The 18,891-nt window shown below is 40.2% G+C and overlaps 1 protein-coding gene and 1 long non-coding RNA gene across 2 annotated transcripts in view; one reads left to right on the top strand and one right to left on the bottom strand.

Moving 5' to 3' along the window:
* Nucleotides 1–18,891, top strand: part of LOC125251686 — a 258,619-nt gene that overhangs the window by 166,158 nt on the left and 73,570 nt on the right. The gene's annotated exons all lie outside the window — the stretch shown is intronic.
* zswim5 (zinc finger, SWIM-type containing 5) overlaps nt 4,367–18,891 on the bottom strand; it is a 45,383-nt gene continuing 30,858 nt past the window's right edge. Inside the window, exons 3-14 of the mRNA XM_048164757.1 lie at nt 17,361–17,509; nt 16,769–16,919; nt 15,440–15,616; nt 15,172–15,348; nt 13,853–13,999; nt 13,494–13,631; nt 11,605–11,862; nt 10,855–10,990; nt 9,570–9,727; nt 9,309–9,472; nt 8,353–8,434; nt 4,367–7,938 (exon numbers count right to left, since the gene is read on the bottom strand). Coding sequence (XP_048020714.1) covers nt 7,076–7,938; nt 8,353–8,434; nt 9,309–9,472; nt 9,570–9,727; nt 10,855–10,990; nt 11,605–11,862; nt 13,494–13,631; nt 13,853–13,999; nt 15,172–15,348; nt 15,440–15,616; nt 16,769–16,919; nt 17,361–17,509 — 2,600 coding nt within the window. The 3' untranslated portion in view covers nt 4,367–7,075. The remainder of the gene's footprint in view (nt 7,939–8,352; nt 8,435–9,308; nt 9,473–9,569; nt 9,728–10,854; nt 10,991–11,604; nt 11,863–13,493; nt 13,632–13,852; nt 14,000–15,171; nt 15,349–15,439; nt 15,617–16,768; nt 16,920–17,360; nt 17,510–18,891) is intronic.

The following is an 18,891-nucleotide window of genomic DNA, read 5'->3' as shown; positions in this document are numbered from 1 at the left end:
ATCAGTGAAAAGTCCAAAAGCTGTTGGACTGTATATTTCCATTCAGACAAACAAATTCGAGGACCGCACTTTTGCGTTTTAATTCTGTTCCTCACAAAATTTCTTCCGTAATCCACTCTAGCTCTCCATACCCGCTCAGCCCACCCCACCTCCCACCTAAAAAAAGTCCCAAGCCGCCCCACCCCTCCTTACCCAGTCTTCCGACACCCCAATTACAGAGGGATTCTGGGAAAATCAGAGCAGCAGAACAAAGCTCTGCAAATCAGCTCCCCTAAGAACACAATATGTGATTACGCTGACAGCAGAACCTGCCATGCAGGGTGCAAAGGACAAAGCTTCCTCTCACTGCACAAACCTGCTCAGAAGCACAACAGTTCTCAGAGTTGCCTGACAGGCTTGTGTGCTCCATGACTGCGTTTAGACGTCCTCTTTCTGATGATGGGCTGGGTTCTAATTAAAGAAAAGCTTCTGTAACATTGTTACACTAATAAACAATGCTTGTTTTCCCCCACCAAGCCCAACACCTACTCTTCGCTCCAATCTGACAGCCTCAGCCTGTGCTGGAAGCTCACAACAAGGTGGGAAAGCCAATTACTCGTCTCTCTTTTCCTGGCGTGTCACTTCTGCTAAATCACTGAGCTAAGGAAATGCCTTCTCTTTGCAGCATGTCTAACAGAGCCAAACCCATCCATATTTCAGCCAGCAGCACTGCCATGCTTGACAAACACTTACTCAGTGGTCCTCACAGGAGCAGAGCGCTGCACTGGGTCCAAGACACAATGAAGAGCAGCAGCTGTGAGGGACCCTGATGGATGGGATAGTTTGTATAAGCAGGCCCAAAGAGCATTGTTCCTGTCGACTGCATCTCTAACACAGTCGATCACTCTGACACAAGGTTTTCCTGGAGTTTATTGTGGTTTTAGTCACAGAGTTTCTAAAGAGGAGACAGAAAGAAAGCTGGAGATATAGTCTGGACATAATGTGTGGGGGCATCAAGTATTTCTACACAACTGCACTCATTTTTCGGAGTGTTAAAGACTTCATGACATCAAAATTGGAGATGTGGGTTAGCATACAGACTAGCATACACACCTAACCTAAAAAGTTGACAGAATAAATATAAGCTTTTGTAAACAATGTAAGCATTTTGTAGTACTCTTCTGGATTAAAAAAAAAAAAAATCCCCTTCCAGGGTTCATACACATTTCTACCAATACATTTCCATGACTTTTCCATGACTTTTAGGCAAATATTCATGACCTAACGTTCCATGAAACGTCTGTGTATACATGTAAAATAAGAATAAAAATCCATGTTCAAATGTCAAATCACAGCATATTTTAACTAATTAATGGCAAGCTATGTAGTTTAATACAAGCTTTGCCTCCTAGTCCTATTTACCATTTATCTTATTGTAAAACCATTAATCATCAACAAGATAACATCCTTTTAAAAATTCCCCCAAAACAGACGAGTTTATTTATTAATTTCTGCAATTTATACCTATACAAACTGCAACTGCCAGACATTACCCCACGCCAGGGTCAGACATAAATGTATCTAATATTCAATTGATTTCCAGAGGCATTTTATTTATTTATAAGTGCAATTTTTTTTATTAAATCTGTGTTGTCGTTTGTCAAATACTTAACTTTAACCAGTTACTTAAATCAATCAGAACATTATATAGACTGTTACCAATAAAATTTTGCACCTGATATAGCATAAATATTTATTTCCAGACTGTTACTCAAATTATCAAATTAACAGCAACTCTTTACAGAGTCATTTTTGTCAATTAATGCTCTTTATATTATAATAATGATTATTAATGTCGAATAATAGATACATAAAATGTTTGTGTTTGTTGACACTGAACGCCATATTCTGGCTACAAAGATAAAAAAAAAAAAAATTAGAACCATTTATGAATTATTTTAAAGCTTTTTATGCATTAGAAAATGAAGGCTTCATTAGATCTTACCAGCATGATGAATAAATTATATTAACTGGAATAAACTGTATACAGAGGGAGCAGAGACGGGACCGATTGTGAAGCTAAGCACGAGTTTAAGCGCTCTCACAAACACTCCTGTTAAAATCACGGAAGCTGATGACACTGCGACATGAATCTCTTACATCCAATATGCATTTTGTTGATTATTATGGGAAAATTGGCCAGTTTCAGTCAGAATTCAGACAGAGCGCGCACACTGAACCAAACTCTTCGTTTCAGCGATGACTAATCTGAACGGTTCTGATTGGCCCTCACGCTCGACAGAAACGCCTGTGATTGGTTATATGTGGCAGGCGGTTGGATCGAATTTAAAAAAAAAAAAAAAAAGTATGTTCAAACCGAAGTTTCAAAGTTTGTTTAACCAATATTATCACTTAAACATACATAAATATTTCCAAACAAATTTCCATAACTTTTCCAATACTTTCTGGTTCATTTATTTTTCCAAAACTTTCCCAGGCCTGGAAATCGCCGTTTCAAAATTCCATGATTTTTCCAGGTTTTTCATGACTGTACGAAACCTGCCCTTCACATACACTACCACTCAATGCTTTGGGGTCGGTAAGAAGTTAATAAGTCTCAAGGCTGAATTTAATTGATTAATAAAACAGTAATATTGTGAAATAGTATAACACTTTAAAATAACTGTTTTCTATTTTAATATATTTTAAAATATAATTTATTCCTGTGATGACAAAGCTGTATTTTCAGCATCCCCGCCCTCAGTGTCACGTGAGCCTTCGAAAATCTTTCTAATAAGCTGATTTAGTCCTCAAGAAACATTTTATATTATTATCAATGCTGAAAAGAGCTATGCTGCTTAATATTTTTGCAGAAACTTTAAAGATTCTTTAAAGGTGCAATATGTGATCTGGGAAATGCTAACATTAGCCTGCTAAACTATCCCACCCTCCCTGCAAATCGCCGTCCAAAGCCACGCCTCGCACGCACACACACAGCTGTTCTCAGCAAAGCGTCACAAGAGAGGGTGTTAAACTACCTCATGTCTGAAACTAAGCACATAACATTACAATAATAATGAACGTAAACAACTTAAGAGAGCCTGTACCTGACTGCTGCAGGTTCATTTAGTTGTTGATACTGCTGACATCATGGATACGCATAATTCAGAGTCTGACTGAACAGCTCCGGTTGGCGTGAACGCAGCATAAGTTCGTTCTTTTGATTCAGTAGGAACTGTAAAAGGTGGCTGCTGTTTGTTTTGCGGTGCTCTGTGACCATGTCCATGACCAACAACATCTGTCGTCGACTGTCTGTATAAACTCTGCATAGCATGAAATGTCCTGATGATGTATGATGTCTGCTGAACAGGGTGCAAGGGAGGGACGTAAAAATATTAGTTGATAGACAGGTAGGACATCATATTATTTCATTAGGACCGAACGTAGTGATTGGATGAACATTTTATGGTCCTACGTCTTCCACGTACTATATACAAATACAATTATTAGTTTAACATAGTGATCGCTATCAGGATTTGAGGAGACCAGTATAATAAAAATATTTTACTGTAGAGAATCAGCTATTGCACCTTTAATAAATACAAAGTTGAAAAGAACAGCATTGATTTATGATTTTATTTAGCTAGTTAAATGCCTTTACTGTCACTTTTGATCAGTTTCACGCATTTTTGCTTATGCATTCTTATACCTGCTTCCAACTCATAATAGGCAAGTAGGCCTACTTTATTTTTGGGGAGGTTGGGCATTTTCTTTTCAAACCAGAAGTCATCATAGTTGGGTAAACTTCTATAGTGGTGAACAGGAGACGACAGCAAATATAAATTTTATATTCCCATTTGCTCCAATATCAAAATTAAAAATCCATGATGGCCAACTTCCCAAATGAGAGAAAAAATATAGAGATTGATCACAGCAGTGAGAAGAGAGAATTAAGTGAAATTTGCCATCACTCTCCATCACTCTCCAAATTTTCTTTCTTTCATCTACTGCTAATGTAATATAATATGTATTTTACTATTTTGTTTTTTATTTAAATATGAAAAACTTCACTAGATTTGCAATGTTGATAACTGTGGAAATGAATCACCACAGTCTGTGGAAAAAGGTCCATTTCAATTTATTTCCAGCCCTGATTTTAGTAAACGCTGAGTTTCATATAATAGGTTAAACATCTGCACGACTTTGTGGTATTTCTGGACCGTGACAAAGTAAAGGCTTTTACCCGCCAAAATAAAATGCAAGCCCTCCGCTACGTCCCAAATACCTGTTTCAAGAGGAAATACGTCACAAAAATAACATTTGTACTTCATAAAGAGCCAAGATTACAGTAGCTGTATATCAAGTTACATTTAAAAAGAGGCAAAGACGTGTTTCACACTTTATTCATAGAAAAGCACTGAAATTCAACACAAATCATATAAAATGGTAGTAGCATTACATAAATAGTAATAAATTTTTGTTTATAGACATTAGCTCAAGAGGTTGCACAAACAAAAAGTGTTGATGAACTATACTTTTGTGGCAACAAATACTGGATACCTTTTTATAATTCAGTAGCACAAAGAGGCGACAAACACTTTCCCTTAAATTAAAATGAAACAAAATCAAACAGTAGATGAACTAGTGAACAATCTCTACCAGCGATTATTTTTTTCCTTCTAAACTCTAGGGACAGATCAAAACACTGGTACAGTTAACACATACAGACATTTAAGAGTATGGAAGAGAGAAATCAAAAGCCAGAGGAGGTTATTCTCTTTTTGAGATGCCATTGGACCAACTAGTTAGCTACAGAAAATGCTTGTGTTTTTTTTTGTTTTTTTCTTTCAATTTCTTTTTTTTTTTTTTCCTTTTTATATAGTTTTTTTTTTTTTTTTTAATCGAACAGGCAGCACTATTATCATTCTGCAGATGTGTGTTTATAAAAAAAATAAAATTTTCCTAATCTTTGAGCTTTCTCTCAGGTCCGTCCACTGAGCTCCCTGACAGAGCAGGTTGAGGAGCAAAGGCTGCATAACGTGACTAACACCTTGTGGTTGGAGTATGCCACAACTGGGGCAACTAGTATGACAAACTCTATGAACGAAAATAACCAAAAATTTAAACCAGCAAACTACTTAAACGAAAGTGACCAACCTTAACCAACAACATTGAGAAATCTCCTCAAGATTTAGCCACTAATGAAGCATCTATCAAGGTCTCAATTAGGCAATATCAAGTCGCAACCTCAAAACAGACCTTATTGGCCTCAAAAAGCCCCAACACAAGATAAATCACGACCCTAAAGTACGTCGACCACGTCGAAGCGAAGGAGAACAGAATACCAGATGCCCTTCTTCATTGTTTGGGCCAGTGGAAGGTGTAGGTCCATTTTCTCGATGCTGTACTCCACCGACATTGGCAACACAATGTCCTGAAACACGTGCAGAGTGCTTTCAGAGAAGACTATAAGGCTTCAAAGTAAAGAGTTGTATGTAGATCAAAGGCAAAGTCCATCCAAACTCGAAGCTCGTGCAGATTACTTTACTTACAGATACAAACGGCTGAATTTTGGGAGAGCGCCCCCACCCCCGAGCCAAACAAGGAGAAAAGACGGAGGAGGATCAGGGGGGGAAGAGAGCAAATTATGAAGTGGTTCTGCATAGTCTGTTCATAAACGTTTGTCCTCTCCTTTCTTCTTATTCTTTACATGCTGCTTCTTGCAAAAAGGTATTACAAAAAAAGGATACAAATAAAACAGTTAATCAGAAATGTACACAGGAGCACCTGAGAAATGTTTCTGAAGTCTTTCATCTTACGGTCGTCACATTCCCAGCCCAACAAATTCAAGTATCCGAAAAGAAAAACATACAGTCATCATAAATAATTATAACTTTACAATTTTTTGAATTGACACTTTCATATTTACAATATCTTAAATGCTTATGCTACTATTTTTTCTGTTTTGTTTCTTTAAGTGATTCCCTGAGAACGGAGTTGAGCATATCTTTTCTCGTTTCCTCTCTTCTCGTTTTCCTTCAGATGGAAGCCGCAGAGTGCATTCTAAGTGTTCGGATCCACTGGGGCACTTGTGGAGGGCGGAGGTCATGGAATGTGGAAGATATTACAGTTTAAAGCCAGCTAATTTCTTATTCTGCCAATATAGCCACTTTTTGTCAAATGCATCTATACAATTCACCTAATTTGTACACAGTAAGTAATTGCTGATCCGAATGCGTCGTGTAGGGGATGGAATTTAATGAAGTGCTAGTACATATATATTATTACTGCTACTCAATCTCACACAAGTCTTTTTGTTTCCGTTTTTGTTTTTCCACTGAGAGGTAACAGAGAAACGTATGGCTGATAACGATGGGTAAATATCTCTGTTTTGTTCCGATTCAGTAAGACCAGGAAACAGCGTGGAAGGATCGAGCACACAGGTATTCTCTTACGTCGTTGTCTTTCCTGCACTGAATTTTCACACAGAGATTAAGATGAGCCGATAGGAACAAACACAGGAGAGAGGGGAGGGCTCACGTCTTGTGGCTCGCTCGAGTCGTGGTTAGGAGGTTCGACAGAGTTTAAGTTTGAGGTGATGTGCCTGTCTCACTCTTAAAATCAGGCCTTTTCCAGAGAGAGTTAAAGCTGATCCGTAAAATACGATCGAGGTATGCTGATAACACTGTGTGTGAGTGTTTCAGGAATGACCGTTTTGATTCGAGTGTCCCCTTTCCAAAACGCAACCAAACGCCTCCCCCACGCTCCAAATTTACCACATAATCATTTGGTTTCTCTTTATGTGCCACTTTTACATTTTTATCACAATATCTTGATTAAACGAAATCAAGAATGAGCCAAAACAAAAACATAAACGCTCATAATTACAGTTGTTCTTCTCCCCTCCACAGGTTCGACCTGGTAGAATAACTTGGTGAACAGGAATTGTTCACAATAATAATTAAAAAAAAAAAAAAAAAAAAAGACGAAACAGATCAAAACAAATGGATAAAACTTAAAAATTTCACCAAAGATGACCAAAAAAGGAATAATAAAATAATGCCTTAAATAAATGAAGAATGAAAGAACGAGTTTTTCAACCGAAACGTTCCCGTACCAACATCATGAGTTTCTTCTTGCCCTTATAGATTTGTTTGAGGTTGTCTATAAACTGGGCGAACTGAATGTGGCCATCTTGGGCCAATAAGAAGGTCTCACGTGCCTTACTGAGGAACTCGATGAACTCTCCATAGTGGCGCGGGCTGATGTGCGTGAGGCGGGAGTGGGTGGTGTTGATGTAGGCGCTGATGGTAGCGTCCAGTAGCTGTCTCAACGGGGCTTTGTCAGTGCTCATAAGCTTGCCCGAGTTACGTCTGCCAGGGATGCCAGCCAGGCCGGGGGCCGTCATTGTGCAGCGCCGCAGAATATCCGAGAGCACCGTGGCGCAGTGAACGCTTTTCACCACCAGGGGGATGATGGCGGCCAGCTCGTTCTTGCCCAGTGAGTGGCTAAGAGCGCAAGCCCACAGCACGTCGTTGATGGCCGGATGCGTGTCTTGGTTGTAAGCCAGGTTCAAGTGGGTCATGGCGAGAGACGCCAGTTTGAAGGCTCGAAGGGGGTAGCCGCGGTGCTCCATGTAGCGGGCGATGGTGAAGAGCTGAGAGTAGGTCATGCCCGTGGAGGCGGCGTCGATGACTATCTGGTAAGCAGTCTCGAAGGCGATGTGGTCCTTCTCGCAAAGGGTGAGGGCGGACAGGGCGCAGTTTTGGGGGTCCTTCATGGCGCACTGCAGGGCCAGGGTGCGCGCGCAGCTGGCGAGTTCCTCCCGCTGCGGGTAGTCGAGGCTCAGGCGCAGGATGGTGTTGTGGGACATCACTGTGGCTGCCACTATGCTGGTTGCCTCGGTGGGGGTGAAAAGAGTGTACCAGCTTTGCAATATACTGACCAATGCTCTCAACCCTGCAATAAGACAAATGAACCAATCAGAACAGAAGACTTTTGCCTTGGTTCTACCTGCATTTAGTAACGACACAATAAAGTCATTTAACGTATCATTTACAGGGAAACGATTAGCTGATTTTTGCATAGTGCTACAGTCTAAATACATGTTTCGCGTCACCCATGTCTGTCGGAGCATGCACACAGCAAAGAGGCCAACTGTAGTCTGTTTAATGTCTGTACATGTTGGACGAAGCCAAACAACAATATACGTCTTATTCTGACAGATGCGATTTCAGTCAGAATAAAGCATTTGCATGACATTTTAAAAAGACAAAACTAGTACAGTGCATGTCAGTGTCTTGAATTAAATCATTGTTTATTTAAACCTGGCAGGGAAAAACACATCAAAATCAGAGTTTGCTTGATACATACCGACTTCAGTAGCACATGTGACTAGCCAGCGAACCATCTCCCTCCGCCTCCAGTTGAGTGTGGAAAGAGTCATCCTCATCACCTGCAGAGAAATGTCATATTGCATTAGACACACAAAAGATGCAGAACAGTGTACTGGAACAAATACACCATAGTGAGTGAAATCAGAAAAAACAACATCATCATATAAAACCAGACAATAAAAGAAAACTTATTTTATGCTACTGTTCAAAAGCTTGGGGTAAGTAAGATTTTTTTTTTTTAAAGGAAATTAATACTTTAACAAGGATACATTGAATTGATCAAAACTGACAGTAAAAGACATTGTTATAAAAAGACTTTTATTATTTCAAAGAAATGTTGTTTTGAATTTTACATTTTTTTTTTCAGGATTCTTCAATAAATATAATGTTTCCACAAAAATATTAAGCAACACAACTGTTTTTAACATTGATAATAATAAGAAATGTTTCTTGACCAGCAAATCAGCATATTAGAATTATTTCTGAAATATCATATGACGCTTTGCAATAAATAACAGTTTTTCATTTTAATATATTTAAAAATGTAATTATAAATTGTAATATTTCACAATAATCTCCTCCTTTCGAACTGTATTTTTGCAGCTTTGGTGAGCATAAGACACTTCTTTCAAAAAAAAAATCTTAAAAAAAAAAAAAAAAAAAGAAAAATTGCAAACCCCAAATTTTTAAATGTACATAATAATGTGTTTACATTTCGTGTAAACATCAGAAAAGGGTCAAAAACGTTTTATATGCAGAGAGAAACTGAGGGTAATAGGGCAAAAAAAAACTATGTGGGCTCATTAGATGTCCAATAAACAAATGTTTTAGGGTGACCTTACATGTTGTTGGCATAAATAGTCTACGATCATGCATGGTAACGCACTCAATAATGAACAAAATCAAACCAGACATCACGCGAGGATGATTTACCTGGAGGCCAAGCTCCAGCGCCACATTGAGCAGCGTGATGTCAGGAGGGTTATCTGCAGGAGTAGCGATCTTGAAGGCATCCTGTGCCAATTTGAAGATGAGGGAAGAGGAGTGGATGTGCTTCTGAATGGCCTCCAAAACAGTCCGCAATCTCAACATGTCACCTAAGACACAAAACAGACTTCTCTTAGCTAAACACTGGCACAGCGCATAAAGTTTGTTTAAAGCGAACCTCACATGTGACTCGTCATGAGCACTCACCCTTAGCGGCAGTAAGCATGGTGGAGGCCAGTTCACACTGCTGAGACTCCAGGTGGCCCAATGTGAACCAGCGTGGGTATCTGCTAGGCACTATGGAAATGCCATGGTGAGGGTGCCCTACGTCACCTGAGGGAGCCGTGGACTCCAGCACTGGAAGCCTGCAGTAAACATGATTATACTGGGATTATTCACAGGCTTAGTCCCCATGATGATCTCAAGCCCTCCTGCGATGATCTGAATGATTATTTTTATTATTATTATCGTCATTTGTCCTGGTGCTATGACAATTATTCACACATATATTAGACTTTAGTTATTCACATAGCCTATAACAAGACCAATATATAAGCTCAACAACCTTTTTTCCATCATTTTCTGTTGCGATTCACTGATTTCTGCAGCCTTTTACTCAGACATGATTAGCAGAATACAGAGTGCTACTTCCACAAATACCAGGGCTCTGGTTTCTGCTAGCTCTGTCTGAATGCAAGTGATTAGAAACGGTGCTCTATGCTCTGCTACTCCTGTCTGAGTGAACATATTAAACCACACTAGCTCAGCCTCACAGAAGGTGCACAGAGGGAGCAGTGCTATTGATTGTGTATTAGTGAGGACTGTGATGATCTAGACTCAGATAATGATGTCTCCGTGCAGATGTACAGTAATAAGGTCCCACAGAGGTTTTATGTGGCTGGAGGTAGAGAGTGTAAGTCTCACACTATGTAGAGATCCAATCTAATTTAGGGAACTGTCATAATTAAAGGTGAAAACAATGCATACATTTAAAACGCACATTGAAAACATAAGAAAAAGACGAATGTGCAACATTCTTTGGCAAGTTGCTGTATGGAAGTGTCATTTATAAACAAGTTCTCTTTTCAGATTTAATATATACCACTGTTTAAGTGTTAGGAAGGAATAGATTACATTTTATAGTACATTTAAAAAAAAAAAAAAAAAAAAAAGAAAATTAATTGTAATAATATTTCACAATATAACTTTTCTCCTCTCAAAATAAATGTAGCCCTGGTGAGCAAGAGACTTATTTAAAAACCATAAAAAAAATATATATATATTTGCTATTTGGTGGAGGTACATTCTCATTCCAGACAACTGGACAAAACGATTGGACAAATATCTGTAATGAGTCAATATTTTTGGTCTGTTTTCCCACAAGAGAAAGACTTCATTTTAAATGTGCAAAAACTGATTTTTATAAACATTTAGGATACTAGCATAAATAGACTAAGACACATGGCCTTTGGATGAAGAGAAAGAGTCTCACCTCATTGCACGAAGGCCCAGTTTATACGCTAGGTCTGTGTCGTGCGGCAGGAGAGCGGTGAACAGGTACTTGGCAAATGTGTGCATGGGAACGCTCTCCCTGTGGATGACCTCCCCCAGACCACTGAAGGGACCACCTGGACATATGAAGATAGAGAGAGATAGAGAGAGAGAAGACATCAGAACTGAGAAGTCCATCATATCAGATTGCAGGGTTGAGTCAGGCTTGATGGACAGGAGGCTGGTGAGTCAGTGAGGGCATGCAGAGCAAGTGAGAGAGAAATCTGAGTGGAGCATATCGCTGGGACGACTGGGGAGGACGATGAGAAGGCAAACAGGCGGCAAGGCCTCATGGGCTTTGACAGAGTCTGTCCTCCCTAGTAGCAGCGCAGATGTCTGCTCTAAGGTTACACCGCATGTCAGTGGGAGGCTCAGATGCAGGGTGGCCTGTTTTGGGGAAGGGAGTTGGGGACACTGCAGAGGCCAGCCTGCAGATCTTTTTACAGGCATAGCACACTCTCTCTCTTACACACACACACACACACACACACACACATTCAAGCTAGAGATGGGGAGGAGGAAAAGATAAAAGTAGACAGAGATTCACATGGGGGAAAAAGGTTGTGGGAAAAGCAAGAGAACAGTGAGGGGAGGAAACAGCTCCACAGAGGGAGGATAGTGCCTATGGGGTGACGACAAGAGCAAAAGGTTGAAAAGTAGACGTGATATTAAGAACAAAGAAAGTTTGTACCTTCTAAAAGGAGGATGGCTTGTTTGCGGAGTGTCTGCACCAAAACGTCATCCAGAACCATCTCCTGCAGCTTGGCCACAATCTGCTCCTCGTTCCGACACACCTTGTCTTGGGCGTACAGGCCCTCGGGCATCAGCCGCTGCTGCCCCATACCCATCAGCGCCACCTCTAGCGCCAGTGCCAGGTATGACTCCCCTCCGTCTGGACATCCCCACACTGGCACATGCTGGTACACTGGAGGCTTGGGCTCACCAGAATCTATTAGGAAACAAATTGGTGTTTGTTAAATGTTAATTTACAGTTTTTTTACAAATGTTCTTATTGTTAAGAAAAAATGAACAAAAACATTGTAAAGAAATAAATTCATTAAGGACATCATTTTTTAGCAAATATATAAAAATGCATTGCTAAAAATAAATCAAATATATATACACTACCATTGAAAAGTTTGGTGTCACCAAGGTTTTTTTTTAAATTAAGGCTGCATTTATTTGATTAATAGTGAAAAGTGTAATATTGTGAAATATTATTAAAAGTTAAAATAATGTTTTCTATTTTAATATTTTAAAATGTAATTTATTCCTGTGATGGCAAAGCTGATTTTTAATCAGTCATTACTCCAATTTTCAATGTCACATGATCTTTTAGAAAACATTCTAATATGCTGATTTGCTGATCAAAAAACAATCCATTTTTTTTAGGATTCTATGATAAATAAAAAGTTCAAAAGAACAACATTTATTTGAAACAGAACATTTTTGTAAATGTAAAAGCATCACTTTCAATCAATTTAATGCATCCTTGCTGCTGAATAAAAGTAACAACAAAAAAAAAATATGTTACTGACCCCAAACTTATAACACCACAAACTAAAGCATCTATATCAATGTCTGAGGATGTCTGCATGAAAGCTGAGAAAAAAAACACCATCTGTTTGGTAAGATTTTAGACCCTCAACACCAGCTCGCCTAAATCCCCCTTGCAAATGATCCTGTTGGTCAATCCTGTTGTACAGTAGGCAGCGGACGGGGATCAATGGGTTCACCATCATCTGGCTACAATGTAAAACAACATCTCTACTGGCATCTCACAATCATAATAAAAAACCCATTCAAAACAACTTAACCAAGCTATGGTGTTCTATCCAGATTTGGTTTTGGTGTACAGTAAATTGCCTAAGTAAATTAAAGTAGAAGGGTTAGAGAAAGCACTGTTTTGACTTCCCAGACTGCTGTGGCCGCCGCTGCAGCTGCTGTTGCTATTCCTGCTAAGCTAAGATCCTGACCTTCGGACATTCTGATTGGTTAAAACCGAGAGTCCGCCCCCATCCCAGCACATGCCAGATGTTTCCAACTGTGCAACAGAGTCAAACAAAGAGCTATGCTCTCTAGCACATATACAAACATACAGTGTAATGCACAACATGCACAAAGAGACCCCAACACAACCGCTACAGCACCGTGGCCAAAGAGAGAGCACTACAACGGGACAAGCGCACAGATATGCACAAACTCTTCCAAGTCACAGTACCATTTGCCAGTATTATTCAGGGACACAATGCCTCTCTGTGGGTTCCTCATTACAGGAATACAATGGTCGACACTTTCCATTGGCCTGAGCTGGGAGGGATGTATGGAATGCAAATGCTGATTGATTTTATACGTTTTACACCACTGAGTGGGTAGAATGACCTTTCTGATACAATAGCACCCCTTAACACTGCACAGAAAAGGAGGGCAATTGTAAAGAGCGAGGAGATGGGGCTCCAGCAGACTGAATGAAGCTCTCAAAGACACAGGCCAGTTGCTGAGCGAGGAACTGAATAATGCCCAAGGCATCTCGGAGAGTTGTAAAAGGACAGAGCCCAATGACAGCCTATAATCGTGTACCTCCGGTATCCATGGTATTGTCATCCTCAACTCGACACGTCTCCGTGAGGGTGGCGAAAAGGCAGCCAATGGGGTCAAGGGGATGGCCCACCCAGCCCTCCAGATTGGTGGTGTTGGTCATTCCCCTTTGCAGCAGTTCTGAGGACAGAATGAGAAATATTTACTTGTATTGGGAACATAAACAAAATATCAATGCTTAAATTACCATTATTACTCCAGCGCTGACATAAACTCTACCAGCTTTCTTTTGATGCGTCAACAAATACATATTGAAATGGTCATTCTCAAAAAGTAAATAAGCCTTTGTGAGCAAATGGAGTAAGGCCATACGTTATGCAAATCAGATCAATGTGTGTTACCTTTCTTCTGATGTTTGTATATGTCTAATTGCCGTTGCTGTTGGAGCCGGAGGGTGTTGATTATGGCAACAGCCAATCGCAAGGCTTCTCTGGGGTAACCATGGGAACGCAGAGCATCCACCCTGGCGCATGCTGTAGGCACGTGATCTGGAACAAGTCACATGACATGGTATAAACATGGTGGGGCTCCTCTCAGATGGAGCAGTTTCTCAGATTTCAAGTTACATGTTTCAGACCAAAACTTAATGGAAGCTGCTTATTTAAGCTCCTGCATCATACAGAAGTGAAATGAGAGATTACAACACATAGCAGAAAGGGTCTTTCCTAGGTGTATATGACTATTTTATTTCATATGAACACAATCGGAGATATATCTAAAAATAGATTTGCTCCCCCAAGCTTTATATTGTGGAGTAACAGTGAAGAAAGGGGCACATTTTGAAGCCCCAAATAAACGCATCCATCCATCATAAATATAATTCATACGGCTCCAGGGGGTTAATAAAAGCCTTCTGAAGAGAAGTGATTTTTTTTGTAAGAAAAATATCCATATTTAAAACTTTAACTATAATTGGCTTGCAGCAGATGGCCGTATGCATCGATTTGTGGCAGAAGAGTAACCTCTGACCCGACGCATGGCGCAATGATGAACGCGGAAAACGCGAAGGGCGTCTCAGCTTACGATACTCCTATGATCGTCTGGCAGAAGCTAGTTATTTTAGATTATAAAGTTTTAAATATGGATATTTTTCTTACAATTGTTTCAGAAGGCTTTTATTAATCCCCTGGAACTGTATGGATTATATTTATGATGGATGGATGCATTTTTGGGGGGCTTCAAAACACACACACTGTTCAATACTATTATAAAGCTTGGATGATTGTGTTCATCTGAAAGAAGATGGTTATATACACCTAGGATGGCTTGAGGGTGAGTAAATCATGGGAGAATTTTCATTTTTGGGTGAACCATCCCTTTAAGGTCCGTTTCTCACCAAGAACGAGAACTATAACGAAGACTATATTAATGTCCACACCAAAGCAGAATAAAATTCTGTTTATAATAAGTGCATGATGAGGTTTGAAGTGATTCCAACAATATTGTTCTTCTGTGTAATTTTCATTATAGCTGTTATTCTTATAAAATTAGAGTAATAATTCAAATTTCATAGTTATTGTCCTTGGTGTGAACGGGCCTTTGTTCAAAAGTCTGATTTAGGAAAAACTAACCGACTAGAGATCACCAAACTGACTTCTCAGAACAGAGTCAACACGGTCAAACATAGCTTGAAATGGCTGAGATGTATGTAAATACGTACCCAGCCACAGTGGCAGGCCCTGGGGGTTGAATAGTAGGCTCTCTCCCTCTCTCTGGTAGGCTGGGGACATGTAGAAGTCACTACTGATAATTCTCTGCAAGTGACTATCCTGCCAGTGCAGGTCGCATGCCTCCATTGCTCTTGTGAACACAGTTCTTCTAGGCCGAGCCAGTGAGTCTACACAGAGTAAAATACGGTTATGTGAGCAACAGACAGACATCGAGATAAGTGGATAACCAAAGTTTGGATCAACTGAAGGGAAGCTAACCCTGAGCCAGGTTGCTCTGTGGCAGAGCATTGGTGATGTTGGGCAGTTCGCTTCCGTAATTGCCATCCTCTAGAGGGCAGATGTCCATGTCTCCCCATTTTTTCAGCTGTCTCAGCCAGCCGCTCTTCTCTTCGCTCTTACAGTGCGGGTTCAGCACGATACACACCCACAGCGCACCTGCAAACCCACAGTGCACAGACATCTTTATAACTGAAGTGTGGCTTACAAAAGAGTGAGAAACTAAAAAGGTAAAATGAGCATAAAAAGATTGAATTTTAGGTTGTCACTTTTCCCATTTTTCTGCACAACTTAAACCAGTTTAGTCTTGAATGCAGCTTTTGACTTGTTACTTAATGTGAAATGGAAAATCAGCGCATTTAATGAAAGAGGCTCTAGCGCATCAACGTCAAATACTGGCACTAGGGATCGTATGAAATTTGGCATGTGTAGGGTTGTCTGGTGGGCTCATTTAACTGGTGGGGTTGTGCAATGCCTTTTTGTATCTAGGTAACAGATGGCTGGTCTGCATCTTTTTCCACTGCTGTCATGTACACGCAGCTCTTATTGGCCGAATTGTTGTGCTCGGGCCAATCAGCACGACTGTCAACTGAAACACAGAACTGTCTTGGACATTTATTAGACGCTCCAGTTATATTGTGGTTGCTCTTGAAAATCAGAATGCACAGTCATCCCGGCAGGTGCGTCTTGTTTACAGCTACAACCGTTTTGGAGGAAGAGGAAGCCAGAGATGCAGCTCTCAAATGAGCCTCTTCAGGATGTGCTCTCATCAACCTCTTTAAATGGCCCGATCAATAGGAGGCAGCTTTAAAGCTCATTGATCCTGGCCCTTTCATGCCATCCCGATAGAGGAGGGCAGCATGCGCCGCAGACTAAGTCAGTCGTGCTATGATCCACTTGCCTTGACTGAACTGCTGCAGGTCAGACAGTGCACATGCACAAATGTGCTTAAGGCTATTGAACCAAGGTGCAGAAGACTAAGTAATAATGATTAAGATTCAATTCTGTAGAACTACAGAGGAGGGATGAGGATGTATGTTAGTGCTTAAATGCAAAACTGTTCTTTTGCATGCTGTGCTGTGTAGCTCAGAAATACATGATTTAGCCTAATAGGACACATTCCTGAACCAACATACATTGTTGATAAAGGAACCACATCCTATTAAACAGCCACAGGCCAAACCTTATAACTAATCCTAAGCATTAACCATCCTAAAATCAGTGGTAATTTTGACTGGTTGATAAGAATGTTGTTCCAGGACAAGCAAAGATTATGATCGAGAATGAGCGAGTTAAGCAGACAAAACTCACCCAGCTCGTCCCAGAGTTGTCGGCATTTGTCGGTCATTCCTGTGCCCTGTTGGCGCCATAGAGATAGACGCGGGTCAGCCATGAACTGCTCTGTGATGAGCGTTAGCATCCGTGCCCCATTTGAGTCACGCATCCTAAGCATTTCCCTCACCTGCACAACAAACAAAAATATTTGTTTAATCTCATGCATCAAGTATAGGACTAATACACATCTGTATCTAATACAAATCAACATCATAATTTGAAGAATAAAGCAAGTAATTTGTACATAAAGCATATATACCCACATATGTTTTTATAAAAACAGCACGTGTTTTAGCTGAAAGGACTATGACTTCAAAATGCTTGTGTTTCAGCACTATATTCAGCATCAATATCAAAAATTGAAGTGCAGTTCTTCAAATATTCAGATAGCAGACAGGTAAAGCAATGAACTGCACTGGCTATTGAAAATAAGAGGCAGCTTGACATTTAATTAAAATACATTGATTTAAATGGGCCTCCTAGGATTTCATGGGCCCATAATTCACCATAATAGCACCTTTCGCATGGAGCATTTCACTCTCTCACACACACACAGAAAGCGTCTCACCTTGGCAAACATGGAGTTGAGCTGCTTGCCTGAGCCATAGTATCCTCCCTGAGAGAGGAACTGCTTGACTTGTTCCCTCACTTGCTCCTCATCCAGGTGCCAGCAGTTCTCATCATCAATACTGGCCCCTGCTGTGGGATCGGGGGCCCCTGGGAGAGAAATATACCCGGTAAATTTTGGATATTTTCAGCAATAACACATATCATATATCAGTAGAAAAACAGAGTGGAGGCTTGGGTTACAAGCTTATGCAATTCAACAATTGACAGAAAAATTTGCTTGTACACATTAACACTTCGAAAAACAGCAGTTCCTGAGCCTGCATACTCTAAACCAAAACCAAAATCAATATCACTTCCTTTTGGCAGAATATCCATGTTTTTTTTTACCATTACAAACTAATAACACCACCAAGGTGAGTCAAATCATAGCTATTGCGGCTTGATTCTTAAAAGATTGCTTCCCATTGCCACTGTGAAAAAAGAGGAGGAAAAAAAAAGAAAAGCAAAATGCATTAGAGGCAATCACTTTATCTGAGGAAGGTCTTACTGTATTTCCAATATGTCGATGCACTTTAGATTTACAACACCCCCACCCTCCATTCCAGAACAAAACATATCAGCACATTCAGCCCTATTGAATTCCACTTAAAGACACCATGAAGCTGCTTCATATACAGACTGCACAGAGAGTCGATCTGCCAATTGGCCCCCTTTGGGTGCCCCTCTGGGTATTAAACACATATATAAATGCTATATATGGAAGCGGAACCGTTGATTCTGCATTGCTTGCACGTTTCCCTGTCCTTGGCATGTGTTATATGATAAGAAGATCCATCCTGAGTTAGAGATTAGCTCTTAAAAGGCTTGGGTGGACTTAGGGGAGCAATAATAACTTACATACAGTAGATTACCATCAGTGTGTGACATAAGCATTGGTGTTATATACTATGAGTGTATCTAAATGTACAGGATATCTATTGAGCCAGCTGTGCCGCATGTAAAATGCTTTGAAATAAGAGAGCTTGTTGTAATGCTTCAGATTGTGGTAGGCTGTAACCCTGTTCAGAATAATAGTAAATTATTAGTGTACTTAATGGCTTTATAATGGCTGCAATGGGCTAGTGAGGTGCAAACTGCTATAAACAGAAGGTGCTGTGTCCTTGTATAAGCAGGACTCTAGCGTAGGTGTCCTTTTGCACTTTTGATCCAGCATCTTGGCAGGTTAACACATTCTGCACATTCCGGATTCAACGCGTAGCCACTGATTAAACATTGATAAGGGGCTTCTGCCTGACCCCTTGATTCCTATTCAAAACAAGGTTAGAGGGCAGGAGGATGGACTTCCTGGTCTCAGAGGCTCCTTGGACAAATGATCAGGAAGAGATGGAATTTATTTTTGCATAGTGTGTTGAGTAAAGCTTTAAAAAAGGTAAGTAAGTAGGTAAAGTAGGACTGGGCAATATGGCCAAAAAAATTTGCATGATAAAATTTTTCATATCAGTCGATATCGATAAACGTCAAAATTTCTT

Source organism: Megalobrama amblycephala, linkage group LG17 (assembly GCF_018812025.1).
Source record: "Megalobrama amblycephala isolate DHTTF-2021 linkage group LG17, ASM1881202v1, whole genome shotgun sequence".
In the NCBI taxonomy this organism is placed as follows: Eukaryota; Metazoa; Chordata; class Actinopteri; order Cypriniformes; family Xenocyprididae; genus Megalobrama; species Megalobrama amblycephala.
The sequence above is the reverse complement of the archived record's forward strand: the minus strand, read 5'-3'. Positions and strand labels throughout refer to the sequence as shown.